The sequence below is a fragment of the Lampris incognitus genome, chromosome 5, assembly GCF_029633865.1.
Source record: "Lampris incognitus isolate fLamInc1 chromosome 5, fLamInc1.hap2, whole genome shotgun sequence".
NCBI classification, from domain to species: Eukaryota; Metazoa; Chordata; class Actinopteri; order Lampriformes; family Lampridae; genus Lampris; species Lampris incognitus.
Window position 1 is genome coordinate 17076692 of NC_079215.1, and position 12048 is coordinate 17088739.

Genomic DNA, 12048 nt, shown 5'->3' on the forward strand with positions numbered 1-12048 from the left:
TCTGTGTGTAACATTTATAGTCATAAGTGTTCACTTGTAAGAGTTTATCTATATAGTACAAAGTGCTGCACAAGATATAGATAAAGAAAAATAAACAATGTACATATACAGTTACATACAGAAAAGTATACATTACAGCCCCATTACAGGGAAGGCAAGTCTGTAAGATGGGTTTTGAGAAGTTTTTTTAAAGCTGTTTACCTACTCAGCTGGTCTAACAGAGGGGGGACTGTTCCAGAGGGGCGGGGCCCTTATGGCAAAAGCACGGTCACCCTTGGATTTGCAGAGGGAGCAGGGTATAGATAAGAGACCCTGGTTGGAAGATCTGAGTGGCCTAGAGGTGGAGTAAGGATGCAAAAGTTAAGAAATGTATAAAGGGGCAAGACCATGTAGGGCCTTACATGTGATCAGCAGGCTCTTGAAGTCTATTCTATACTTTATGGGGAGCCAATAAAGTGGAAGAATGTTGGATCTAAGATTGGTATTGGTTAGCATCCTGACTGCAGCGTTTTGCAGAAGTTGCAGGCGGGACAGGGCTGCTTGGCTGAGACAGGAGAAAAGAGCATTGGTTGATAGCCTTGATTTGATTGTTGCAATGTTCTGGAGTTAGAAAAAGCAGGTTTGCACAAGCTTGTTTATGTATGGGTCAAAATTCAGATTTTGGTCAAAGAGTACACCCAGATTTCTTGAGGAGGGTTTAACATTGGTGGCTGATACAAGATTTAACTTCTGAGACAAACTTATTAGGACCAATAAGGAGAATCTCAATTTTGTCTGAAGTGAGCTGAAGGAAATTGAGTGACATTCATTCCTTGATAGCAGCCAAACAGTCATGAAGGGTACCGGTACTACCCATATCATTTGGCTTAACTGATAAATACAGCTGCATGTCAGCAGTGTAGAAGTGGTGAGAGATGGCATTTGATCTGGCTAACCAGATTGTCTAGAGGTAACATGTAGATTGAGAAAAGGATGGGACCAAAGATTGAACCCTGCAGAACTCCACAGAGTATATGGGCAGTTGAGGACACAAAGTTGTCTATGACAACCTGAAACTTCCTGTTGAACAGATAGGACGAGGGCCAACTGAGAGCAGAGCCCGAGATGGTCTACATTCAGAAAAAAAGGGGATTTCATATTTTCAACAAATTGTCAATATCTGTATTCGTTCTGTGGTGTTCACTAGGGGCTGTAATCCTGCTGGGTAGGACCAACATGTTTCGTTTCAACCACCCCAAAGAAGCAGCCAAATTACGGGAAAAACGCAAGGTATGACCACCTCTAACCTTCTCTAACACAGGGCCACTGTTTAGGGATTAAGCTAACATCATATTTTTGAGGTTGGATCTTAAAACGCATTTTATATACAGACTTTAAAGGTATACACCATAATAGCATGCGCCACCCCAGCTATGTGGAGTACTGCGACATGAGAACTCTGACAACAAATGTAGACAACTGATAGCCTTGAAAAGAACTGAAAGCGATACATCATTGGCTGGTTTTCTCATTTGCAAATAATAAAGTGAACGTTTACGTCATCTGACCAATTAAATGACAGAAGTGGGTCAGACAGCCACTATATGCATCAAATTTATGGACTGTACCTTTTTTTTAAAAAAAATTCTATTTAATTAGTTTCATCACTCCACTGTACCATCACTTTTTTCTATTCATGGACATTCATTTTTTGATGTACAAAGAATCCAGTACTCCTTTTATGTTATATCTAAGTGTCAGCAAAAAATCCATCAGGTCATGTTACTTGTATGGGAATTGCTTTTCATTTACTAGTTACATGAGATTTCACGCTATATCAGTCATTTATGTGAGGATATCCCATATTCAAAAGATAATGATTGAATGATTTATTTCAAACATGCAAGAAATAATAATCAAGAAACAAAACTGTTAACCTTTTATAAATAAAACAAATGCACACAATAACCTGTAAACAAAAACCAAATGAATAAACACTTCCAAAAGGGGGCAAGACGAAGTAAACACTTGCTTATTCTGCCCCTTTTCTATACCCTCGTCAATTTCATGTTTCTACTAAAGAATATTATTATTGTATGACATCGATCAAAGCAAGACATTCACAAAGTGAAAGTCACCTTTTCAAGCAAAATAAGAATTCTCATTGTAATAAAGTTATTATTCTTATTATTGTTATTATTATTGTGTAATCCTGCAAGAATAGGCAAAACAGGTGCTTCTCAGGCAGAGGACATAAAACTGAGAAAGGAAAAAGACTGGACCACACTGTTAAAGTAAAGCCATAAATGTCTAAACAGACTAACGTTTTGACAGCATTCACACATGCTGTCGAAACGTTAGTCTGTTTACACATTTCAGGCTTTAATTTAACAATGTGCTCCAGTCTTTGACTTCTGTAATGTTGCGTGAAACAGGTTTGTAGTCCATGAACAAAAAGGTCAGTAAATGACAATATCTGATCCAGTCGCACTTAGACCTTCTCTCGTTTCCCACGTTGTGTGAGCCCGGAGCAGCAACGTCGGTCGTTGACCTTTTGATCTTTGGTGTTTTTCCCAGAGTGGCTTGCTCACCACTTTGAGCCTGTCAATGACCGATCTGTCCAGGTCATGTGAGAACCTCTCAACTGTCATGCTGTACAACCCTGGGTAAGGACTGTGTGTGTGTGTGTGTGTGTGTGTGTGTGTGTGTGTGTGTGTGTGTGTGTGTGTGTGTGTGTGTGTGTGTGTGTGTGCATTTATATATAGATAGATAGATATATAATGTATGTATGTATGTATGTATGTATCTAGAACAAAGGAATAAGGTCTGCACACTGAAATGCTCCCAAAACTAATTTATTTGGCAGCACCATTGTGATCAATCAGATCTCCCTCAGGCCTGAAGAAAATTTGTGAAAAATTAGAAGTCACCTACAATTTTCAATTGAGCACTATTTTGTTGGTAATATAATACAGGGAACATGGGAACCGTCCAATATCGTTTATTTCTTTAAAAAGAAAAACTGAAATATTCAAAAATGAATGTCATGACAAGCTGAAACTTAAGAGATCCTGGAAACTTTTGGAACAGTTGTATTTACTGCTTTGTTATGTATGTAATTTCGTTGCACTATATTTTGTTCTGGCGGCACGGTGGCGCAGTGGTTGGCTCAGTCGCCTCACAGCATGAGGGTCCTGGGTTCGAGCCCCAGGGTAGTCCAACCCTGGGGGTTGTCCTCTGTGTGGAGATTGCATGTGTGGAGATTGCATGTTCTCCCCATGTCTGTGTGGGTTTCCTCCGGGGGCTCCGGTTTCCTCCCAGTCCAAAGACATGTAGGTCAGGTGAATTGGCCATACTAAATTATCCCTAGGTGTGTGTGTTTGTGTGTGTGTGTGTGTGTGTGTGTGTGTGTGTTAGGCCTGTGATGGCCTGGCGGCCGGTCCAGGGCATCACCCCGCCTGCCGCCCAATGGCTGCTGAGATAGCCTCCAGCATCCCCGTTACCCTGAGAGCAGGATAAGTGGTTTGGATGTTGTGTGTGTGTGTGTGTGTGCGCGCGTGCGTGCGTGCGCGCGTTATGATTGTATGTGTGTCCGATGCATGATCAGACCAGCTGTTTTAGCACATTTCTCCTCTCTGCATCAAATCCTTCCTCTTAACTAAATCTAGATCTGTCCACACTGTGGGAAACGCTCTGTGAGCAGGACAAAAGCGTTGATTTCTGCGTCAATCTAGCACTTGATGAGAGTTTTGTTGCTTCGGTCAACTACATTATCCTTCAGCACTGACCGCACAAAACCCATTGACCAAGGTTTCTTTTTAATATGAATACATTCTAGTGGTACATAGATCAGTATTAGACTGTCTGATTGTAACCAGGTAAAGTGAAACGCTACATGGAAGTTAAGAAATGAGATTTGCTTGAATTAGACATTTGTTTTTTTATGAAGCTTGCGTCTATAATGCCCTATAAGCATCTATAACACCCTATAAGCATCTATTGCATCTATAACACCCATACTTTCCTATAATGTGTATTACAATGACTAACAGCTATGGTTGAAGACTGTGAAATAGCACTGGTCTCATTATGCATCTCTACAAAACTTCAGCAAAACAATTTGGCTATCATGCATTATGACATTTGACAGATAAACAGGCTAATGATGACATATTTATAATGCATACGTAAATCCGTTTTAAATTGATATGATTTATCATAAAGGTGGTTATGAGGTGTTGTGAGGGCATATACATGGTTATAATGGATCTTACAATGACTTATAGCTACACTTGTAGGGTGTTATAGATGCTTATAGGGCATTATAGATGCTCTTAGGGCATTATAGATGCAAGCTTCATAGAAAGTGTTACCGTTTTTTTTATGTGCCAAATATTTGCAAATTGAGCGTAGTCCAAAACTAAATGTCCAATAGGGATGTAAGAAAATATTGATACACTCATTATGCCATCTCTCACAATATTGTATCAATTTTGAAAAACACTTTTTATTCTAAAGATTACATTGTTATATATACGGGTTACACACAACGAGACATGGCGGTGGCATGACACAGAAGCACAATAACAGAAGGCTTTGCCAGTGCTTCGCTATCTGTGGCTCTGATTACTGTGATTTTCTTGAGGGTTGTTCTGTGTGACATTCATCTAAAATTTGAATATAGCAATATATCGCAGTTTATTAACATTCAATTGCGGCACTTGTATTGTGATATGAATCGTATCAACAAATTCTAGCCAATACACAGCGGTAGTGTCCAACCTTCCTTCAGTGGTCAGTTAGAGAGAACAAACATAACATTGGTTGTCCTTATGCACGTATATAATGACTAGAAAAACTCTACTCTTTTATAGAAAGAATTACCACCTTTAATCTTTACACATTCTCTGCTCTGTTTGCCCGGTCCACCTGGCAGTCTCTTCAGTGAGAAGGGCCCCATCTTCCTCAGGTAGACCCTCCCTTGGCGTTTCCCGTCCTCCTCCTGTCTCACCGTTTGTTTTTTGTGAAAGAGTCATATGTTACCGAGTCCAGTGCAGGAGTCCCGTCTCTCAACTCCAACCCTCATTGTCGTTTTGCTTTTGGTTTTGCACCCCATGCCATGCTTTGCTCTGTTGTCATGCCTACTGTTGACATCTAATCTCAACTGTCAGTTCTTTTCGTTTTGTCTACCACTGCCTTTTCACCAGATGTGTTGTTGAGTGTGTGTGTGTATGTGTGTCGGGGGGTGGGGGGTGGGCAGCGTTTGGACAGTTTTGATGCGAGCATACGGTGCTGATGTCACATTTATGCCTCTAGGTTGGAATTTGAAAGGCAGCAGCGAGAGGAGCTGGAGAAACTGGAACACAAAAGGTGAGTGTGGACCAGATAGTTGCTATGGAAACGGAGTCCCATCGTTGAATTTTGTATTCTACTGACCAAGTTAACATTTGTCTCTTTCATACCTCACCTTAAAAGATTTAAAAGGTAACCTGCTGTGCTGGAAGAAATATGTCACAGTATTCCTAAACTTAAAATTTAATGTTTGATTCCCTTTGGATCTGGTTGCCTATTATTAGAAGGCAAAAGAGGGCCTTGTTAGTGAAGGCATCGGGTCAGAAATGTTGATAGCAGTAAGACTGGGATCTTTCAGATGAGTTGCATGAAATTTCTCCAGAGTTCTGACTTCTGTCGTTCAGTATTGTGAATAACCAGTAAGCAATGAAAGGTAGTCTATCCCAAACAACTTTGCCAGCACCTGCCATTTTCAAATGCGCTCAGTAAATTATTATTATTTTGTTTTTTTTTTGCAATTGCTGAATAGTTTGCTCAGGACTGCGGGTATGGGCAAAATCTTTTGGAGAAACAAAAATGAAACACACTCAGCCTGCCCAGCTCCTGTGTTTTTTGAAGGAAAAAAATCTGGGGAAGGGGGGGTGTATTTATTTGCTATGTTATGCTTCAGGAAAGCCAAAATATTACTCACAACCCCTTTATCAAAACCAAATGATGGCTCCATTTAAGACATTTAATAATTCACAGGATCTGATGTTAAATCCCTTGTGCTGATATTTAGGGGGCTACACAGAAAATCCCAATTAAACACACCAATACAGAAAAATTCTGCCAAATTCACACACTTGTCCCTGCAGTCAAAGTCATACATTTCCATAAACCTGGTTCTAAATGGCTTAGTTGGCTGTCAAACTACAACAACCACTGAGAGTACCAGTCATGAGTATGTGTATCCTCACTCCTGATATTAACAACTCTTAAGTTAATGGGAAGGCTGACACTGCCGGCTGTAACAAGCAAGACAACCTGCGGTGGTTGTATGCGTTTAGCCTTGTAACTGGGAGCATCAGGGACCCTGATAATTCATACAATTTGTCTTCTCATTACCCTTGGTTTCATAATACATTAATTTCAAAGGATATTATTTGAATAGATCTCAAAGTTTGGTCATTTGTTGTTTCCTATTAAGCATCATGTTATGGAAGCCAATCAAGTTCATTGGGTTCATTTTATACCACAAGCTATTAAATTCATACAACTGTTTTATTGAAGAATAACTTCTTTTTTCATATTGTATTCCATAGTGTCTTATATGTGTGTGTGTGTGTGTGTGTGTGTGTGTGTGTGTGTGTGTGTGTGCGCGCGCATATGCATGTATGTGCATTGTTTCGGTAGGAGGCTGATCAAGGAGATGGAAGCCAAGCAGCAGAGTGAGAAGGCTGAGCTGGAACGGCTCCAGCAAGAGGTGGAGTCTCAGAGGAAGGAGTCCGAGGAGGTGCAGCAGCGAATCCTCTGCCAAGAGGAGAGCCTCCGCCGGCGCAGCCAGGACATCGAGAGCCGCCTCCGGGACCTCCTGGCCGAGAAAGAACGCTTTGAGGAGGAGCGGCGCTCTGAGGTTCAGTGGACAGACCCCCAGCACCGAAGACGAAGAAAACCATGGCAACAGAAGGAGGGAGAGGACACGGTAGAGATGGAGCAAGAAGTAGAGGAGGTGCAGGATGAGGCACACCGGCGGCAGCAGGAGGCAGCAGAGAAGGAAATCTACCGTGAGCTGGAGCGTTTAAAAAGGGAGCGCGAGGAGCAGACAGTGCGCCTGGAGACGGAACGGAGGCGCCTGGAGGAGCAGGAGAGGGAGCAGCTGAGCTTGGTAGGGAGGCTTGAGGATCAGCTGAGGGAGCACCATGAAGTGGCTGCCGCCCTGCTGACTCGAGAAGATGCATGCCGCCTGGATGAGGAGCGCCAGGCCCTTGCAGAGATCCGGGAAGTGCTCCTGCGGGCCAAAGAAGCAGGGGAGCGTCCAGATGCAGCTGAAGATGGCAAGGAGGCACAAGCTGCCCAGGCTCGCTACACAGATTTCAAGGTGGCCCAGGTGAAGGAGTTGGCCAACCTGGAGGAGGGACTTAAGCAGCAGAGGGAACGTCTTGAGAAGGAGGTGAGAAAGAAGCCCCCTCTTACCCAAACTGCACAGTTAACCATTGACATTCACATGTACACACTCACTACGACATTCACGGCTCCCTTACTCAAACCAGAGTTCATATCTAGCCGCAGCCTGGATGCATAGCCCATGTAAACACCACATATCATACACTGGCATACACACATTCAGATTTCAGAGTACAGAAAACTGTTTATCCCTAAGAAAGAAAAATGTCATGGCTTTCCACAGTCGGAACAATATTTTAAAAAAAAAGTAATAAACAACCAACAGTAAAACCAATTAAAGATAAGCGTGTAGTTAAAGCAATTAAAGACAAGTGTGCAATTAAGCAATTAAAATGTATAATATTTAAAATATATCTGGCAGCCTGTCCAGGGTGTCTCCCCCCTGCCGCCCGATGACTGCTGGGATAGGCTCCAGCATCCCCGCGACCCTGAGAGCAGGATAAGCAGTTTGGATAATGGATGGATGGATGGAAAATTAAATCAAATTAAATTAATGGTGTGGGAGATTGACAGGCGGATTGGTGCAGCATCAGCAGTAATGCGGGCGTTGTACAAGCGGCTGAAATAACTTTCCTTTGTAGGGTGTCTGGGCTCAGCCTTAGAGATGGGGTGAGGAGCTCAGACATCTGGAGGGAGCTTGGAGTAGAGCCGCTGCTCCCTCACATCGAAAGGAGCCAGTTGAGATGGTTCAGGCATCTGATTCGGATGCCTCCTGGGTGCCTTCCTTTAGAGGTTTACCGGGCAACTGGGAGGAGACCCCAGGGTAGACCCAGAACTCGCTGGAGGGACTACATGTTCAATCTGGCCTGGGAATGCTTGGGATCCCCCAGGAGGAGCTGGAGGGCGTTGCTGGGGAGAGGGACGTCTGGAGTGCCGTACTTAGCTTGCTGCCACTGCGGCCCGACCCCAGAGAAGCAGATGAAGATGAATGAATGGATAAAGTTAATTAAATTAATTAAAGACAAGCATGCCATTAATGCAATTAAAGACAAGATGGCTGTGCTATTAGTAGAACACCACATGCCAGCCTCTCTCAAGTCCACCCAGAGATTAGAGCTTGGCAATATATCGATGTAACATTGATATGGTGATATGAGACCAGATACCATCTTGGATTTTTATTATAGTAATATTGTGATATAACTTAAAATTGTGTCGTTACCCAGTCTTAAAGACAGTATTACAATAAAGTTGTTCAATTTTCAGAACTGTGATGGACTGAAATGAACAATAATTGCCTCTACCTGCTTAGTCATCATATCCATTACTAATCCATTACTAATGATCATTTCTCAGAATTTTCTTGTCTGTGCATGTCTTAAGAAAGGGCCAATAGTCATCCCTAAAATATAATCATATTATCAATACTGAGGTTTTCAGTGAAAAATATCATGATATCTGATTTTGTCATAAATATCGTACAGCCTTACCAGAGAGTTTAGTTGGCCAACGCTGGTGTGTTGCCTTACTACTGACTTCATATTTTCTTGGTATTGATGTCTTTGATAAGTTATTACGTAGACGGGGGGGGGGGTTATCATAATCTGTGAGGAAAGAGACATAGTCACCCTCAAAGTGGTCATGTGATGCAGTCTTATTTTTTGTTGAGTCTATCACCAGGGCAATCAGTTTAACCACCCTGGGGAATAACCAAAAAATGTTCAGCTCATAAGAATGTCATTAAAGGTTTACTGTATCTTTATTTAAAATCTTGTTTATTGAATTGAGGTGGCGGAGGATCATGCGGAACTGCTCCTCCTCGCCCACAGCTTCCGAGAGCGGCAACGGCAGCTTAAGGAGACACAGGAGAAAGGGACGCAGGACACCACAGCCATCTGCCAAGAGGAGCAGCTGGTCAGACAGGCTGAGCACCGACTGCAGTTTAAGGAGCGACAGCTGTCCAGCCTGACTGACAACCACCTCCCCGCACTGGCCGAGGAAAGGCTGAGAGCCGCAGAGCTCCTGGGCAGGAATGGCAGTGGCAACAACTCGCCAGGGCTGGACAACACGCTGTACCAGGTGGAGAAGGAACTGGAGGAGAAGGAGGAGAGGCTGAAGCTACACTGCCTTGGCACTCAGCAGCTTCAGCAACTGCAGGAGAGCTATGAGTTCACAGCTAACGTGGCGCGGCAGGAGGAGAAGGTGAGGAAGAAAGAGAAGGAGATTCTGGAGTCAAAGGAGAAGCAGCAGCGGGAGGCCATGGAGCAGGCCGTGGCCAGGCTGGAGAGGAGACATTCAGCCCTGAGGCGCAGCATCTCCCAGGAGCACGATTCTGAGGAACCAAGGTGCTGGAATTCTCCTCTTGGGAACACTCGGACTGCAGCTGACCTAGACCAGGAGAGGTCAGCACACTATATCTTACTGAGATATATTGTAAATATAAGATAACTGTTGACAATCGACTGTTTGCAGCATTCCCTCTACTATGACACCCCACTTAGAGCAATAGATTACAGCGATTTTAGTATATGTAATGTATATAAATACAATATCTAAATGCTATATAAGTAAATAACTGTACAGCCTTTAACCTAACTACTAGTCAATACATTTCTAAGGGCAAGTAAGAATTGGCCTAGAATGTCTGTTCTTTGGTAAGGGTGTAAGAAAATATTGATATACTTGAGGATCACTTCTATGTTTAACAATATTGTATTGATTTTCAAAAACAGTGCCTCCATTCATAAGATTACACACAGACATGGCACTGTTATTGCGTCGTTTACATCTACGACCACTAGATGGCAGGTGCACTGTTTTAAACGGGCTGCACAAAACGCTAGATTCTTACCAGTACACAATCCTGTCCTTTGGACATGCAGATAACTCACAGACCTTAGAAAACTCAGCTCAGCCCTTGTAAGAGAATACTAATGTGGACTTGATGGAAGTTTCTTGTATTATTTTCCCCCTCAAGCGTGGAGCGAGAGATTCAGAAGCTGAGGCAGAGAATCAGCCAAAGTGAAGGTCATGTCAGGACTCATGCTGTCATCAGTGACAAGAATGGTCACACCAGCACCCCTGTCAGCCCCATCCAGAGCCTTGGCACTGTTCTACCACTCTCCGATGACAGGTACAGAGCAGCAAACAAAAAAAAGTCAAACATGCATCAAGTACTGTTCTTTAGCTGTTTTAAGTGACTAGACAGTCCCTGTGTGTCCTACATCATGTAAAACATTAAAAAACAAGAGCCTAACTGAGGGCAAAATGGTTGTATAGCACTGCAACCCTCTTCTCCCAAACAAAGGAAGTGAAGACCTACAATGAGGTTATGAGACTGCTTGCAAACAGTGTTTTGTGGTCCACAGTGAGATGGCTCCCACTTGCAATCTTCTGCTATTCTCTCTCTTGCCAGGTCAACCTTCCACTTCAAGCTTAAAAATCTATTTGCTATATTTTGAATTTTCTCTCATAAAGGTTTTTTTATTTTATTTTTTTGCAAATTCAGATTCTGCAGAAAGCTTGCTTTACAGAAGCCCATCTAGTAACGTAAATCTCTGCAGTTATTACCCATAAACAATATGGCAGTTCTGCAATTCTGAACTGAATAATTACTGTAGGGTGGGCTCAGCCTTAGAGATAAGGCGAGGAGCTCGGACATTAGGGCGAGGAGCTCGGACATCTGGAGGGAGCTCTGAGTAGAGCCGCTGCTCCTTCATGTCGAAGGGAGCCAATTGACCTTTCGCAAAGTACCGCCCCAGGACGGTGCTTGTCCAATCCTACCATAGCAATGGTCCGTCAAGCTTTCAAACACACAACAAAATGCTGAAACGGTGTGCCTATGGGATCTGCAAATCGGATACTAGATATCTGAAAAGTTTGGAGGGGGTGTAATTTTCTTTCCCTTCCCGAAACCCAGAACGCAAGAAGCGCAATGTCGGCAATAGATTTCACAGTATAGCAGACCCCATGGCCAGCTTAATCCATCCAAAATCAACAAAAATACCTGTCTGCTCCAAGCTAAGCTTGCTACTAGCTATTATTGATAGCTAATACAGCTAACGTATTATTACTGTTACTTTTACCCACACAATGCGCTGATTTCTTTCTTCATGTTTTGGTGTTTTCCGACTACTTCCTGGATAGTTCTGAAATGCTTGACGGGCATAGCAACAGTAACCAAGGGGCCGGGACTTTGCGAAAGGTCAATTGAGGTGGTTCGGGCATCTGATTAAGATGCCCCCTGGGTGCCTTCCTTTGGAGGTTTTCCAGGCACATCCAACAGGGAGGAGACCCCAAGGTAGACCCAGAACTTGCTGGATGGACTACATGTCCAGTCTGGGCTGGGAACACCTTGGGATCCCCCAGGAAGAGCTGGAGGGCATTGCTGGGGAGAGGGATGCCTGGAGTGCCCTACTTAGCTTGCTGCCATCGCGACCCGACCCCGGAGAAGTGGCCGATGATGAGAGATGCTTACTATTATGTACATAAGACACTAAATCACATAGTTAGAAGGCTATTGTGAATTTGGGTTTCCAGTAGCTTTAAGTTTCAAAGGCCAGTGTTTTGACTCATTCACTTACCTGCTGGCACATGCAAGAAAGGAGCACATACGAGCCGGTCAGATACCACCACCCACAAATAATACATTTCCAAGCATCTGTTGTCATT

The 12048-nt window shown here is 43.3% G+C and overlaps 1 protein-coding gene across 1 annotated transcript in view; it reads left to right on the plus strand.

Moving 5' to 3' along the window:
• kif16ba (kinesin family member 16Ba) overlaps positions 1 to 12048 on the plus strand; it is a 59238-nt gene that overhangs the window by 30978 nt on the left and 16212 nt on the right. Inside the window, exons 16-21 of the mRNA XM_056280053.1 lie at positions 1187 to 1269; positions 2557 to 2645; positions 5296 to 5349; positions 6667 to 7423; positions 9166 to 9779; positions 10355 to 10510. Coding sequence (XP_056136028.1) covers positions 1187 to 1269; positions 2557 to 2645; positions 5296 to 5349; positions 6667 to 7423; positions 9166 to 9779; positions 10355 to 10510 — 1753 coding nt within the window. The remainder of the gene's footprint in view (positions 1 to 1186; positions 1270 to 2556; positions 2646 to 5295; positions 5350 to 6666; positions 7424 to 9165; positions 9780 to 10354; positions 10511 to 12048) is intronic.